We start from the raw sequence: 15,849 nt of genomic DNA, 5'->3' as shown, positions 1-15,849 counted from the left end.
ACTCAGAGACTGTTTTCACAATAAGCAGAGTACACTCCAGATGTCAGGTGAAGTTCACCACGCTGATTTTCAACTTAAAGCTGTTAAACAGTTTTTTGTATTGGCCATCTGCAAAATCTTCTCTCACCCATATGGTACAACAGCAACTGCCAGCAGCAGAGGCATTTCAGATAGCAATTCACTGATTAAAATTGTCAGGCTATTTTTCAATGAAGGCATCTCAGCTCTGGAATTAATTTCTCCCTAACCTATGGTAAAATAGAACTTATGTTTGCTGACTTCCACACCACGGAATACGAAACTGCAGAACAATGATCATGGTGTTAAGTGACAGGCCAGCTTGAGGGCCACACGACATGCTAACTACTGTTCTTTGGAGGTGCGCTATTTTGGGAAGCAGACAATTAGAGAGAGATGATGAACAAATGAAGAATGTGTTGAAATGATGCTAGGAACTGCTCCATTAGGATTCAGGCAGGGCCCACCCAGTGCAGCAGCAACACAGCCCCTGCAAAGGCATGACTGCCAACTGCAGGCTCAGCAGCTCTCATTCTCTGCTAGTTGCTGTTGCTGTAGCAACAGTTCTTTAAAACACAGAAAACAGGTCAGGTAGTTTCAAACTAACCTCTATTTCTTATGTTTGTTTTCCAGCATTGCTGTTTTGAATTAGCCCACCTCAAAGTCAACTAGCAGGCTGTTGGCAGTGTCACCAGCCAGCAGAGAGGAGCAATGCAGGCTTCAGAGTTACCAGGCCACAGAGCTGCTCAGCAACATGGTGCCTGGCCCAGCCACTCTTTCCAGATCCTTCAGAAATCCTGTTTCCATCTCCCTTCTAATGCAAGTATATTTTATTCTGCAAACTGTTTGATTTGAATGATTTTTAATTAAATAAAATGGCACCGCTCAAAATTTGGAGGTTTAGTCTTGTAAATTAGTGAATGTGAGTAACTGGAAGAAAAGAATGTTATCCAGAGTAGTTGACATGCATTCACCAAGAGGAAATCATGCTTGACCAATCTGAAAGCCTTCAAGACTGGTTGGATAGTGAGGGAAGAGTGTTGTTTACCTTGAGTTCAGCAAGGCTTTTGCCTCTATCTCACATAGCATCCCCATAGCTAAGCATGGGATAGATGAGCGGACAGTGAAGTAGACTGAGAATTGTCTGACTGGAAGAGCTCAGACATTTGTAATTACTGGTGCAGAGTCTAGCTGGAATCGTGTAGCTATTGCTGTTCCCCAGTGCTAGGTTTAATCTTGTTCAGCATCTGCATCAATTACCTGGATGAAGGGATAGAGTATTATCTCATAATGTTTGCTGATACTAAGCTCGGAGGAGTGGCTGATAAGCCAGAAGGCTGGGCTGCCATTCAGCAATACCTGAATAGGCTTGGAGAGTTGGGTGGAGAGGAATCGAATAAGGCTTAACAAGGGCAAGTGTACAGTGCACACTTGGGGAGGAATAACCACTTGTATCAGTACAGGTTATGGGCTGATCTGCTGGAAAGGAGCTCTGCAGAGAAGGACCTGGGTGCCCTGGCAGATAACAGGCCAGCCATAAGCCAGCAGTGTCTTTTGGCCAAGAAGGCCAATTGTATCCTGGGGTGCATTAAAAAGAGAGTGGCCAGCAGGTCAAGGGAGGTTGTCCTTCCTCTCTACTCTACCCTGGTGAGGCCATACCTGGAGTACTGTATCCACTTCCGAGCTCTTCAGTTCTACATAAGAAACTTCAAGAGAGAGTCCAGTGGACAGGTGCAAAGATCATAAGAGACATAGTGCATCTCCCATATGAGGAAAGGCTGAGAGACCTGGGGCTGTTCATCCTGGAGAAGACTGAAAGGGGATCTTATCAACCCTTATAAAAGGGCGAGTGGCAAGAGGATGGATACCTAAACTTTGTCAGAGCACTCAACAAAAGAAAAGACAATCTCCGTAAAGCAGAGCTCCATGAAACCCACAAGAAGGAAGTTAGCTGGCTCAAGAAACAACAAATAAAATAGCAGAGCATACACCAGACTACACAAATATATCTCACTCTGCACCGTGATGAACATGCTTACACCTCCATCTCTTCTTTCCCTGCAGTTGCACTCCTGCTGGTAGCACACAGGTGCTCACATCTCAATGAGTAATTTGTCACAGATGAAATCCCAAAGGAGCAGTATTAGCTTCATTATTTAAATTTAATGCCTTTGTTACTTTAACTGAATCTGTCTGAAGGCTGACTTACAGCTATCTCTTTATCTTGACTCATAGTGGTACATTCTTATTAGTTAATGGAAACTCTTCAGAAACAGCAGTGAAATTTCTAATGTTGCAAAAGTAAACTAAAAAGTCCAGCTCACCTTACACATACACATCACAAGCACCACAGAGCTCTCACAACTCCATCACTATTAATACTAGCTCTTATCTTTTGGTGGCTACGTATCTTGCAGAGGTCATGTTTTTCTCATGTATGGATAGAATTAAGAACATGTGCATATAACTAATGGCAAATGTTAAGTAACAATTTATTTCTACTAAAAATAAATGATAATCCTGTGAAAGTAATAATCCAAGTGACACTGCAGCAGGTTGGGGGATGACAGCCCAACATTCCATTCCTAACATGAAGCTTTGCACTTCATACACGACAAACTGTATTTTGATTATAAAAATATATAACTTCCTCAGAATAAGGCCAAACCTACTGCAGAACAGTCTTCAGTGTTGAGATTTTAGAAATTGTTTTGCTTTGTCCCTAAGAACACTAATGGAAATAATTTCAATATAAATCCAGTCCCAGAATGTTCTTTTCTCTACCAGTGCCTATTTTGACTGTTAACTTCCAGGAATTTTCCTTTCCATGCTGGAGAAAAAAAAATATGTTTGTTTCAGAAGCGCATGAAGAACTGCTTTGAAAACAGTATAAGCACTTCCTAAGGGTTCCAGTGGGACTGATGCTCAAAGAGCTCCGAGATAGCCCCAAACGACTCTCTCTTTTCTTTTTGTTGTATTCTGTTTGAAGATTGTGCTTTTTGACATAGAGAGTTACTTTAAGAAGTCTTTGAATAAAAGAGAAGGCTCTTATTTTTACTGGTTGCAAGTTTTGGACCCAAGAGAACTTTCTCACGTAAAGGGAAAGTCTGGTCAGAAGATCCCGTCAAAGAGCATTTTTTCCTCCCATCTTTACTTGAAAGAAGAAAAATATCCAAATATAAAAACAATTAAATATATTGGTCTGTAGTGACACCATGAGGGAAAAAAAATTAAAAATCAAACGTGTTTATAAAAAGTTCAAATTGATATCTACAGACACGACAGGAGGTTGATACAACGGCATGCAGTCAAGGCTGCACAGTATGCAAAATTCCTGTTTCACAGCTACTGAAAGTGTAACCTCGTCCATACCTTAGCTTGTTGCAGTGTAAATAAAATAAGTTAAATTATTTAAAATGGTTAAAGTTAGCTTGTTTTAGTTCTCACTTTGCTCATTAAAAACTGTCAGGGTTCTCCATGTCAAGCAGCTTTTTTGGAAGAACTGTAAACTACATTATTCTAACTTCACAGCTTTCCTAGAACACAGTTTTGTCCCTGCACACCCTATTTACATTAAGCAATTAAATTTCCTTACTACTCTTCTTATGCCTGTACACCTCCACCTGTCACATTGGTGGTAGAAGCAAAATATTACTGAGGCCCTCCAGATTTTCTCACATAATTGCTCTATTATTTTTTTTGTTTGTTGCATCTGCCAGACTACCAGGCACACTGCAGAAAACATGCAGAAGGTAGACTTCTGAAATTGTCTCAGTTTCAGCTGGGTTTCAGTTTCTTCAGAGTGTCTGGCAGGATGCTGTGTTTCGGTTCTAGGAGAAGAACCATGCTGATAATACACCGACATTTATAGCTGCTGCTAAGCAATGTTGTACAGAGCCAAGGCCGTTCTCACCAAAGAGCCCACAAAGCTGGGAGGGAACAGAACGAGAACAGCCGACCTAAAGTAGACAGAGGGATATCCTATGCCATATGACATCATATGAAAGGAGTTCTGAAGGGGATGGGAATTCATTTGGTTCTCTTCTGCTGCTCAATGGGCAAGCTGGGCATCAGTCAGGGGGTGCTGAGCAATTGCTTGTGCATCACTTGTTATATACATTCATATATATAAGCAGTCATATATATTTTTTCCATTTTTTTTTCCGCTTTCCCATTTCTCTATCTTAGTAAATAGTTTCATCTCAACCTACAAGCTCTACCTTGTTTTTTTAATCCCAATTCTCTCTCCCATTCCTCTAGGATGTGGGAGTGTGTGGTGCTCAGCCACCTGCTGGGTTAAACTACAACAGAGACTAAATAAATGGTGATCTAAGAACAAATTGGAAACCACTTAAAATGACAAAAATAAGATAATTCCATACTGAATAAGAGGTAAAATCTGCTATTTTGTTACCAACACAAATATAAATGTACATAAAACAAAGATCTTTACAAAGATGCTATACAAATGTTAATTAACCAACATACCAAAGATCAGGAGATTATGTTTCTTGGTGGTAAATTTACATGATGCTCTCATAGAAATGATTCTGAAGAATTCTGTTTTAGTGCACAAAGTGGTACACACACCTCTTCGTGTCAGCATTCAGTCTGGATATCAGACATTACACACAGAGGTGTGATACACTGTCCTGTTTTTAAGAGTGATTTATGCAACATGGAAACAATTTGGATTAAATATCTGTTTAAAAAACAAACAAACCACCAACAAAACTGAACACAAACCTATTTTGATCCAAGGCCAGGTTGGATGGGGCCCTGGGCAACCTGATCTAGTAAATGTGGAAGTCTGGTGGTCCTGCCAGGCAGGGGGGTTGGAACTTCATGATCCTTGAGGTCCCTTCCAACCCTGGTCATTCTGTGATTCTGTGATGCACAAAAAGCAAATCCTCTAAAACTTGTTCAACCTTTCTATGCCACCCAAGGATCCCAAAGAGGTGGATGAGTATAGACAGCTAGTTATTGAGGTAACAAGATGTTACTTTAAATAAGCAGTGCTGCTCCAGCTCATCAGTTCCTCTCATTTCTTTCACTTGTTCTCTTCAAACTACTCATGAATTACAGGCACACTGTATAACTAAGTTTATACACTAGGGCTACACTTCAGACTCACTTTGTACTAATGAGAAAAAAAAGTGGTTTTTAGGCCTCTTCAGGTTTTATATTTAGACTCCTCAGAGTAAAGCAGTTTCATTTTTAACTCTATACCATGAATTAGAAAATTGATTGAAAAACAAATTTTGGAGTGCCTTCTCAGTAGAAGCTGTTTTCTAACTAAAAAAACATTAAAATTAGATTGCACATTGAAGCTATTAGACATGAGGCAAACACAAGGGCAGCAGGGATGCTTTAACTTTCAGGAGAGAAAACACGGTTCACTGAACCTTGGCTGAAATTTTCCAGAGGCAGACTCATGTTTGGAAACGCTATTTGACTTCTAATTGTGAAAACTGTCAAGGTTACCCAAGGTCTGGATCCTCCAAAATACCAAGACATCTAATAAACAAATTAGGTATGTTGCTATTTTTGAGTGCTTGAGTTTGTAATGACCTACCTGCACTCAAAGGCTTCTATGATTATAAAGTTCAACCACCAGCAGTAGCTTAAAACCTCTCAGGATTTAAGTCCACTGGAGACATTACAAGATGAGGTCACCTACAACAGTCCTCTGCTCCAAGCAGACTCCACCAAGACTGCTCGTGATATGTTTACGTGACCAGGCCTTTAACATCAACAACAGCAACAACTTCCACTACCCTCCAAGCAAACTGCTGTAGTAATTCGCTATCCCGTGAGACGTTCTTCTTGCTGTCCAACTACAAATACTTCATTGCAATTTAAGCCTTTCAGTTCTTGTTCTCAGGAGATGTATGAATGGTAATGATTTTGTTTTTCACGTGAGAATGCAAAAAAACATTTTGGCCTAGAGAGTGTCTTCAATGCACTTTTAGGATACAAAAGTCATATGAGATTCACATTCCAAAACTGCCCAAGAACAGTGCCAGCTCTTTGGTATGAATAATTCAGTAATCAGAATAACAGCTTTTAAATAATCCTACAATTTAAGAAAGAATGGATTCTGTTTGCTAACTAAATATTTATGTATAGCACCAATTTTTCAGGCTAGGTTCTCAATTATTCTACAATAATGGGAGAAAGGCCATACTCAAAGAGAAAGGCTCCTAAATTCAATACCAGTTGGAGAAACACTCTGTTCACATAGTAAATTCCCTTGTTCTGTTGTTGAAGTAATTCTCCTTTTGTGGTTGGACTACCCAAACAGAATTTAGTTAAATCAGCCAGACTTGCAGAGTTAAAAAAAAAAAACAAAAAAAAACAACAAAAGTTTAATAGGTTGGTCTGTCCTCTTTGCCTAAGGGAAAAAAATAAAACAATAATGTATTTTTAGTCTACACATCAGGCCAGCGCAACCTCCCATACTGAATGCCTGCAGAGCTGTACGATACAACCACAGATAGCACACAAACTATCCATGCTGGATTCCTAATATTGAGAGCTCTCCGGCTGAATTATTCCCCACATCTTTTATTTTTTTAAATGACAGTTCACACACAACTAAACTTCTGCGCTGACCTTCTGTTATAAGGAGCTCAGGAAATCTCCTCTGCTGACATTCACATTCTTCTCATGAAACAACAAAGATAAAGTACATTACACCCATTACATTCATTACACAGTCTCTTGTCTGCTAGCTGCCTCTGAGCTGAAATGAATGAAATTCTGCACAGAGATTAACTGCTAACACCAATAATACTTTTATTAACTGTGACCTGGCAAGTAATTTTCTGTTTATCTTATCTACAAACAGTTCCTATAAACCTAGACACCTATGTTTCTTTTTCCCTCGGATAAGATAATGCATGCAGTTCTCTCAGTTCTATGATGTTCTTCCTGTCAGCATCTGAAAATGCCACATGCAACTAACGAAAAACAAAGCAAAATGAACATATATTAATACTTCATTTAAAATTTTCTTTTAACTCAGAGGATTTGAAAGGGTTGAAATTAGAGGAAATACACTCACTCCATAAACTAGAAAGAAGACTCTATCAAATGAATTCATCGACTGCTTAAATAAAATCAGAGTAAAGCAGCCAAGATTTTGGCCAAAGAGGCATTTTCAGTGAAGTGAACTCAATCTAGCTTTATAAATGAAGCTTTTATTTTATCATCTTCAGTCATATTACGGTATTTCATTTTTGTGAATCAATTGTCACATTATAGGTTTCCAAATGATATGAATATGGTACTCGATATGAGCAATATTATTATTCCATCGTGATTATATTCTAATGTATTTGATCTGGTTGAAACCCAAGGAAATAGTCTGCCTAGGGTAACAGATGGCTTTTAAAATTTTTGTTGCTATTCCAGAATCTTTAAGTCACCCAAAATGCATCTACTTAAACATGATACTGTAGTTACTGCAAAACATGATCTACATGTTCACTGTTTAATATTTAACAATCTGGATACCATTCTTGTTTGGAAATAATTCTACTAAAGATAGAAATCATTACCCTATCATTGCTACAATAAATAGATTTGCCTTTTAACAAGTTATCATCAATATTTTAAAACAAAATAAATTGTTTTCAATTTTAAAGTGAAATAGATTGAATCAGTGCAAGTGAACTTGAGCACCTGAGTAGCTTCAACTCACAAGTTATTATTGGTTGATATCACTTCATTGTAGTTCATGTAAATGCTTTGTTAACATTGTGTCCCATGCTAATTCAATACACCTTCCAAAGGGGCAAGAGGTTTTATAAAGTGATTGTGTATCTTAACGAGACCTAAACTGGCATGATCTCAGTAGACAGTACAAATGCAAGAAACAGGTAATTCACAATATGTAAAAATAGCACGCTACTCTTGCAAGCTAACATTTAGCTGTTCTTCCTCACAATAAGTTTCAAGCAAGTTTTCCTTATTAAAAGTTCACCACATTTGTTGCGAAAACCCTTATATAATGTTCATAAAAAAAAATACTCTGACAAAAGCTATATATAAAAAACACCACAAATGCTATAAAAAGCAAAAGGATAAATCTGAGCAATGTGCTTCAATGACAACTTTAGTTATACTCCTCATTTAACACAAGCTTCTCTCCAGCATGAACAAAGCTGATGGAAAACCTCCTCATACAAAGGAAAAAGCTATCATAATAGAAACTGGCTTTATCCATCTATTAAAAAATAACTGTTCTTAAAAGGACTGGTCACTCAGGTGGCCAAAACAAGCACCACATCATTCAGCCTATTTTGGTACTCCATTCCAAACAGCTGCCTTGTGAGCTGCGAGGCAGAAAGACCAAAAGTTGGCCCATCCAGCAATTTAGTTTCATTATGAAAAGCTTCTTATATTGTTCACATTGTCATAAAAAACATTACTACTTATTCAATGACATGATTCCTCTTCTCCTTCACAATGAGTAGTTTTTTGTTGACACTGAGGTTCACTGGGAATAAAGCATCACTTAATCCCCCAAAAAACTGAGCAAATTAAGAGTTGGAAATACTGATTTAATTTCAACATTTGCTGAATGCCTTAAAAACAGGGAAACATAAAATGATTGCCTGTATTCAGAAGTAATCACTGAGAAAGAAAACCCACAACGATCTTTGAGAGTGTGAAGTATATACTGCAATTTAGTAAAAGCTGACATTTGAACAAACACTGGTTGGTTTTTTTTTAACATTTATATCCAGAGCTTGAGCATTCCCTTTTTGAAATGCCAAACTGAACAAAATGTTCACAAACATTTCACCAGTAATACATTTACCTGAGAGTCACTGATATAGAAGACCCATATTTTGAGGCTTCCAGAATTTACCTCGATAGAACATAAATAGGTAACAGAATAACTGAAAGCTAAAATTGGAAAAAAAAGCAAAACCAAAAAGCTCTACCTGTAAAAATTCCTAGGCACGGAAAATATAGCATTGAAGAACATTATATATACATCTATGTATATATCTATGTATTTTAAAGAGCAAGAAAAAAAAAAAAATGTAGAAAACACAACAAAAGAAATAAACAAAAAACACCCACATCTCATCCATGGAAAACAGCATCCTAGCCTTGAAGCACACAGATTAGGGCAAATTTGGAATAGCATAATATTCCACTATCTACATCTATATAAACACTATATATACTTTTCCTATAAATATATATATATATATATTCCACCCACATATATATAGGCTATTCAGTATCAAAACTAAGTCTCATGAGAAGCTATTTGTAATATATCTGATTCAATACAATGCTGAACTTGAAGATCTACAGCAAAAACTTGTCCCTCATCAATTCATGGAACACGACATCCATAACCAGCACAGACTGATCAAGAGACTGAAGTCCAGCAGGACCAACATTCAACAGGAGAGAGATGGATCTCCCATATGGCATTTGTGAAAAAGAAACATGAGCAGTTCTTGACTTGCAAAACAGATGGACTTCAATAGTGACAAACAAATCCCAAATACATACTTTCAGAGTGAAAAAACGTTGCTGACATTTCTTATTTTTAAACTCAGATTGGTGACCAAGGCATCTTATTTTCTTGGACCAATCTTCTATTTTCATTGGCAAGTAGATTTTAAAACATTTATGTCAGGACAGAAAACTATGCCCACACAAAAACTTTCAAACCAGACTTAGTGCTAAATTAATTTTGCATTATTTTACACATTCATTTATTCAACTTACAATTTCCTGCATAATTTATTTACATCGTCTAAAAATGTTAGCAAGCGTGTAAGGCTGTTACATCTGCATTACATGTCTATTTAAACAAAACTAAATAACCGTTTATTCCTTTATCAAACAGTAAAATACACCAGTAATAGGATAAAATACAGCTGACAACTAACACAAACATATCCTTTGGTCTGAAGCATTATCTCCTCAGGTCTCATCTTACATACAGAAATAAGTAAACCGATTATTTGCAGGGAATGATAAGGATTATTCCTCCTTGCTGTTCCCTCGAGTCTCTCACCAGTTTCTCAGTGGTATTTTTCCTTCTCCATTTTATGCCATAGGAGACCCCAAGCACTAATTAACTTTGAAGTCTTTCCAAGTGATACACTCAAATAACTGTTTTCAGCATGGCACTGTCAGTCTGCCAGGGCCTGCAGGTAAAGCCATGCTGGTGCCAGCAGTGGCACGCTATGTGTGGCCTGTATGGCCATGTGGTTAAGAAAGGTTTCTTAGAGTAATGGTGTCATTCGGGAAACAAGTTTGATGATCTCCAGCTTACAGAGCTCCCCTCCCCTCCCTCATTGAAAGACAGAATTGCAGGAACGTGTATTAGTGTTCAGCTAGATTTTTTCATTTAGACCTTCATTCTAGCATATTAATTCCTTTGTTAAATAAAATGATGACTGCCAGCATTTAATGTCAGGATCCCTTTTTAGATCCCACTAAATCTAATTCCAACCAAAATAGAATTATTTACTAGGAAAAGTTTCCATTATTTATCCTTTTCATGAATCATTTAGAGACTTCATGTCAGCAACGGCAAACATTCATGTTCATCTTACAAAAACTGGACAATATATTATGCATGCTGCCCACTGATTTAGCCTTTCAGAAAGTCTCCTGTAGGCCGCTTATCAATAATGCCACTCACTGTCTAAAAGATAAATAGTACTCCTTCTAGAAAGTATTAATAAATAATATTTGCCTATGCTTCAAATCATCAGGCTGTTAAAACCAGTCTGCTGTGTGACATCACCTGGCAACACATGCTTCAGAGAAACAGATTCGTTAGTGGGTTGCTCTGAAGCAGGACATCCATTATTGACGAATCTTCCTGAACTCTTTGTTAGGCCGACTTAGCTATGGAAGTATTTGACTTTTGTTATGTTTAAAACAAAATCCCTCCAGGACTGAGTACATTCATCGCCCGTGCAAACAGTTCTTCATTCTTTTAAACACTACTTGTTCCAAGATCAGAATAATTTTTTAGTGACAAGCCTTTCAGCGCCGCCTGCCTCTTCGGAGAGCAAAGGACAAACCGCACATCATGCAACTTCTGAGGCCATTCATGTGCCAGTCATACTAAAACTACCAGCAATGCTTGCCTACCACACACTACACACATACTTAGAAAATGAGAGCTCCTCGGGGCATGGTTCTAGGACAAACTTATTACAAGAAAACTTGCATGTATAAGCAATATCAATGAGCTCCATAGGATTACTCATGGGCAAATTATTCATGAATAAGCACTTATAAAATCAGGATCTTCAGCTTCTACAAAAAAAAATCATTTCTACTTGCATTTCTCAGTAAGTGATGGAAAAGACAGAATAAATTTTCAATTGTTCTACAGGCAATTTTATTGCCACTTAAAGAACAGTCACTTTCCAATGACTAATGAAAGCAATTATTTTGTTCAATTATCAGGATGATGAATATTACATTATATGGTTTGAAGAAAAGAAAAGCCTAAAAAGCCCACCCAAACTAAAATCTAACTCAATCAAAACTCTCTGGCAGCAACAGCTTGTACTGTGCTGTTTAACTGGCTTTACTCCAGTAGCTTAAAATTTAAGAGTCAGCTTTATGTAGAAATGCAGTAAGTGAAAACTGGAAAAAAAATCCCACACCTACAGCTGTCACCTAAAATTAAACACAATGTTTTTCTCCAAACCCCAAGTGTACTTTCAAAAAGGTGCCATGTGATCACAGTTAGCTACTGCACTGCAGTGAAGAACATGTATAAGTTACAGCAGATAAATTCTTTCATTAACAATGCTAAAAAATATCAGAAACAAATGCAAGAAAAGTCAAAAAACAGGTCGAGTTGTCTCTAATTTTATAAACAGGAGATACTTCTACCACTTTGAGAGTGTCCTAAAATTAAGATGTACTTTTAGATAGCTTTTTTTTGCTGCTGTTATAATGTGTAACATAGGGGAAAAAAACAAAAAACAACCAACCAACCAACCAACAAACCCTAACCATATTTTGAAAGGGAAGGAAAAAATGCCCTAGAATAGACTGATGTTAAATACAGTAATTCCATAAAGAGGGCTACATGATATTGGAACAATATCAACAACTTGGCTCATTCAAAACAGTAAGTAATCTTAATCTCCTCAGAGGGGATGCATTTAATGTCTCCATCTATGTTCAAATGCTTACTGTCTCATTGAGATATTCACAAAACATGACAATATCCCACACCTGTAGCAATACATTTTAATAGAACTGGGTCAAATTTGAAAGTTTTTATAAGGTAAGTTGTAGAATCAAAAATACTTTTTACTAAAAATCTGTACTTACAAAGAAGTTTAGTTACAGTTTCATATAGCACCATGTATTAGAAAGGTCCCCCAGTTCTGCCAGTACACTTACTGCACAGCCAATACGAGATATGAAGATTAGATAATTGGATAGCATTCTTGAAAAACCACTTATTTTCCTTGTATTAACATAGTTATAAAACAAGATTAACTATTTTGGCACAGATAAAATAAACAGCATCTACCAAAGCAAACAATAAAAATGTACTTACAAAATCAAAATCTCCATCTTGAGGGACTTTCCAGTTATCAGGGAAAACATTTTTAGATATGTGGTAAGGTTCGTGCATGTTCTGATTGCAGTTTTCAGGGCTTTTATTCTTAGAATCTTGTTTATCAAAGTAGTCCATGAAAGACGGTCTTTGAACTTGAGGTGAAGTAGCATTTCCTTAGTTGAAAGGAAAACAGAAAATAAGTTAAAACAATTTAAAGATGTTCGATTTGTTGTACCATAGAATTAACTCAATTTACTATGTTTCTTGGAGTTTACAGAGGCTATTACAGTCATCTGTACGTGGTGCAAGCCTCCATTTGTCCCCTGAGGATCTTTGGCATAAAAGCTCATAGCTGGAGTGTGGTATATTTGTAGCAAGATGCAATGTGGAGAAATGTTCAAGACATTTCAGAGCTGCACACACTGATAATATTAGAAGTTACTTCATGTGATATCTATTTGTTGTTATAGAAACTGAATAACACAAGGTGCTAAGCATCCCTCTGGGTGCTGAATGCCCTTCACTTTAAGGCCTAGTCCACATGCACTTGCAGTAAAGTAACAAAACACTGCATTTTCACAAAAGGTGGGACTTCAGTTTAGAAGGACTTGCAAAAAACAGCCACAGAAATGGTGTCTAAACGCTGCTTAATCAAACTTGCTGCCAGTTTGCGATCTCAGCATATAATGGGATCACACTTTCCAGATGGCTGTAAAGCACCCATCTTTATGGTGTGGAAACCCTGCAGGATTTTTGTTATCAGCTACACAGCTGCAAGAGCTTTATGAAGCAGATCAAGACCAGCGCAAACCCCTGGTCTATCGTCCTTTTCCTGAACATAAATATATATAAAAAAATATCTACAACCCTAAATGATGGTTTGGATTTGTTTTCATCTGTGGGGTTTCAAAATAAGTTCATTAATAAACAGAACAATAAATAAAACATAAGAAATGTGTTAGCAGTTCTACATAGCTGTCTCCTCTGAGACTATATTCTGCATAGCATTATGATTCATGAAATGCATACTTGCTTACAGTATAATACTCTCTACATAGAGTGAAATGAAATATATTTCTACAAGTGAAATACGAAACAGGAAGGAAAATATAAAAAAACAAGTTGGAAAAAAACGCAGGGAGGACTATGCCCTTTAATTATAAGCATAATAAAAGAATGAGGAATTTTTACATGAACTACTTGTTTTAAAAAGAGAAAAGGAATAACATTGGAAGAATATTTTTGAGCTCGTTGTTAGCACAAGCACTAGGAGTTGCTTATCATCACATCTGGCCTTATTTTTGCTTTCATTAATTCATCAGATGTTTATTCCTCCACTTTCACCTTTTATCTCATCATCTTTTCCTGTGATAACCCATTCACTCTGTATGGTGTTTTCAACATTCAACCTAACTTTGCTGCATGATGAATAGCAATCCTTTTTCATTAATCCATTTTGGCACTGCTCTGTTTCAGAGCATGCAGATTTATCCTTTCATCTCTGCCAGTACAATTTCTCCTGGGTTTTTGAATGCGTTATTTTGCCCTGCCTTTTAACCTAGACTTTACTGCACTCAGCCCAGTTGCTACTCTTCCACTCTGTAATGATTCCCCTATTCAGTCTGTTACGTTTCCATACAAATCCCACCTCCCCACCCCCAATTTTAACCAAGTTCTCTTTCATTTGCAATCATATTCTTCTCTGATCCTACATCTTAGTTACCTCTACTCACTATTTGATTTTATTTTATTTATTTTATGGCAGTCATTTCCTATATAAAAATATTCCAGGAACTAAACTCCAGCTTGAATTTAGCAGACTGCATAGCAGATATCCTTCTCCAGAAGCTCCCAGGTTTGCCTTGCAAAACTCAAATTGCCTGAATGAGGTTTATGGATCACTGGACTAATGGATTGTGAATAGGATAAGGTGGAAACAGCAGGGATGCCAAACAATACAGAAATAAGTACTAATGGGTAAAAATCGAAGAATCTGTATTTCAGCAAGGTATAAATTCAGAAAACATTATTTGTATCAACAAGATAAGACACTACACAGAGGACCTTTCACATTTCAGTTCTTTCTTTGGCAGAGAATGCTTTTATGTGACTTTCATCCTTAAGACATAAAGAAGATTAACCGTGTCTGTGTTAGATACACTTAAGTACTACATCATTGGCCCAATCTGTTGGTCTCAGAAACACGGTGTAACTAAAAGAATTCTAACAGGAAAAACTAATTCTAAATAGGCATTTCAAAGTAAGAAAGAAAACACATTCTAATGCACGTTTTGATCAAATTCAATTGATGTCATCTATAAAGAAAAACATTCTCATAGTGATATAAATATATATCACTATATATATAGATATATATTCTAGTAGTGAGGTATTAACATCGAATTGATTTTAAATTCCTTTAAAATCCCTTCAATAAACTATTATTACCATCTACAAATAATACAGTAAGTCAAGATCTGATCCCCTGAAATTCAGGATCTATACCTGTTTTTTCTCATTCAAGTTCTTCAACTTCTCTATTTTACTGTCACTACAGCCAAGTTGCCATTGACTATCAATCCCAACCAGTTGTACCTTGCTTTTAAATCCAGTAAATCCAGCTGTGCATTACCCCTCTTCAGTTAATCCAGTATGAGTATCACCAAATGATCTCTGATGCCCTCCAGGTTTTCTTGCATTCCACTGAGGTGCCCCTTCCAACTGATGTTAGCAAGGTGTAAATCCCTGTGACCAACCACTAATCCCCTACAGTGGGAGAAAATTCAGATGATGGGCAAGGGCAATGTGCCCGTGATATTAAGAGAATAATGCAAGGTTTCGTCACACTCTGAAGCTCCAGGGATTAACATAGTGTACAATCGCAGCTGTTGCATAGAAAAATAGCTTCACCTCAACACAAAGACAAGACTAATTTTTGATGAACAACTATGCCAGCTGGTGATGTAAACATTTATCCCAGAGTTCATTAAATACTGTGTACCTCCCCAAGTTATTTACTCTTTCCATACTGCTGTGGCTGTGTATGTAGCTCAGGCCACCACCGACTCAAAAACTGAACAACTAACAAAGTAACTTCAAAGAGAGCTTCTCCAGCTTGAGCTGCCTGTAACCCATGTAATCCTTCCCAGCAAGTGGGGACATCTAGTGTCAAGAGAGTGAGCGTATAACAGAGACACATTAACAGGGATCATCTTGTTACTCTGTACGAACCACACACTGCAATTCCAAAG

General features: G+C 37.2%; 1 protein-coding gene across 1 annotated transcript in view; it reads right to left on the bottom strand.

The window, feature by feature from the left end:
* The window catches only part of STK3 (serine/threonine kinase 3), a 123,352-nt gene that overhangs the window by 33,793 nt on the left and 73,710 nt on the right, over nt 1-15,849 (bottom strand). Inside the window, exon 10 of the mRNA XM_072329996.1 lies at nt 12,596-12,771. Within this exon, the coding sequence (XP_072186097.1) occupies nt 12,596-12,771 (176 nt within the window). The remainder of the gene's footprint in view (nt 1-12,595; nt 12,772-15,849) is intronic.

The sequence above is a fragment of the Excalfactoria chinensis genome, chromosome 2 (genome assembly GCF_039878825.1).
Source record: "Excalfactoria chinensis isolate bCotChi1 chromosome 2, bCotChi1.hap2, whole genome shotgun sequence".
Taxonomy (NCBI): domain Eukaryota; kingdom Metazoa; phylum Chordata; class Aves; order Galliformes; family Phasianidae; genus Excalfactoria; species Excalfactoria chinensis.
The sequence above is the reverse complement of the archived record's forward strand: the minus strand, read 5'-3'. Positions and strand labels throughout refer to the sequence as shown.